This window comes from Penaeus japonicus, unplaced genomic scaffold (assembly GCF_977035675.1).
Source record: "Penaeus japonicus unplaced genomic scaffold, GWHDUDI00000001_assembly GWHDUDI00000027, whole genome shotgun sequence".
Lineage (NCBI taxonomy): Eukaryota > Metazoa > Arthropoda > Malacostraca > Decapoda > Penaeidae > Penaeus > Penaeus japonicus.
In genome coordinates, this window is record NW_028234429.1 from 4,385,197 (window position 1) to 4,386,479 (window position 1,283).

General features: G+C 41.9%; 1 protein-coding gene across 1 annotated transcript in view; it reads right to left on the reverse strand.

Moving 5' to 3' along the window:
* Positions 1–291: 291 nt before the first annotated feature.
* Positions 292–1,283, reverse strand: part of RpLP0-like (ribosomal protein LP0-like) — a 9,857-nt gene continuing 8,865 nt past the window's right edge. Inside the window, exon 5 of the mRNA XM_043015489.2 lies at positions 292–620. Coding sequence (XP_042871423.1) covers positions 381–620 — 240 coding nt within the window. The 3' untranslated portion in view covers positions 292–380. The remainder of the gene's footprint in view (positions 621–1,283) is intronic.

The window sequence follows — 1,283 nt, forward strand, 5'->3', positions numbered from 1 at the left end:
ATCTTCTCTATAAGATTAGCCCAATTAAATTTCTGATGATATGTAACAGCTAAAGGACCTTTAAGCCTCACTGCAAATAAATCCAACCTCTTTGATCAAATTCACAAGCACTTTTGCCTTTAATGAAACATTATTTATAATCTAAAAAAAAAAATTGTATGATCCCTTTTTCATCTTCAAGTCAAGCACATGTTAGAGAAGACATTTGATATCTTTCATTTGTAAAAAAAGATTTACTTTTTCTGAATATCATCAACTTTGATGATGTAAATGAATAAAAGAAAAAAAGGATTTAACATTCTTTTGTATTCAACAAAATACAGTTCTAAGTCACATAAAGAAATACATTACAATAAATGTATTAGAAGAAAAACATTAAATTAACTATTATCCTCCTCTTCGTCTTCCATCCCATCTTCATCACCTTCCTCCTCCTCCTCCTCATCATCCTCTTCCTCTTCCTCCTCGTCCATATCATCACGATCTGCCAACTTCCTTTTCGTTCCAGCCTTACTGGGAGTTGTTACCGAAGGCAGAAGCTTTTCAAAGCTGCCGTCCTCTTTGCTCCAGTGGTATTCCATTTGCAGGAAGAACAGCGACATATCTTTCCCTAAAAGTCTCTGCAAGTTGGAGAGAAAAAAAAAAGCTTGTAAAATTCTTAATATTTCTGATAATAACAGAGATATAAAAGAATGTAGGTCAAATCATCTGTTTTGCCACATGTATATAAATATGATTTAAACCTTTCCTTTGGCTGCTGAAATCACCAAATTGCAATTTTAAATATATAACCCATGACAGCATAAATCACAAATATCCCACAACTTTCAAATCAAAATTCCCGCCTCGGAAGGAGGAGGAAAGAGGAGGAGGGAGGAGGAGGGAGGAGGAGGGAGGAGGAGGGAGGAGGAGGGAGGAGGAGGGAGGAGGAGGGAGGAGGAGGAGGAGGAGGAGGAGGAGGAGGAGGAGGAGGAGGAGGAGGAGGAGGAGGAGGAGGAGGAGGAGGAGGAGGAGGAGGAGGAGGAGGAGAAGGAGAAGGAGAAGGAGAAGGAGAAGGAGAAGGAGAAGGAGAAGGAGGAGGAGGAGGAGGAGGAGGAGGAGGAGGAGGAGGAGGAGGAGGAGGAGGAGGAGGAGGAGAAGGAGAAGGAGAAGGAGAAGGAGAAGGAGAAGGAGAAGGAGAAGGAGAAGGAGAAGGAGAAGGAGAAGGAGAAGGAGAAGGAGAAGGAGAAGGAGCATGAGAAGGAGAAGAAGAAGGAGCAAGAGAAGGAGAAGGAGAAGGAGAC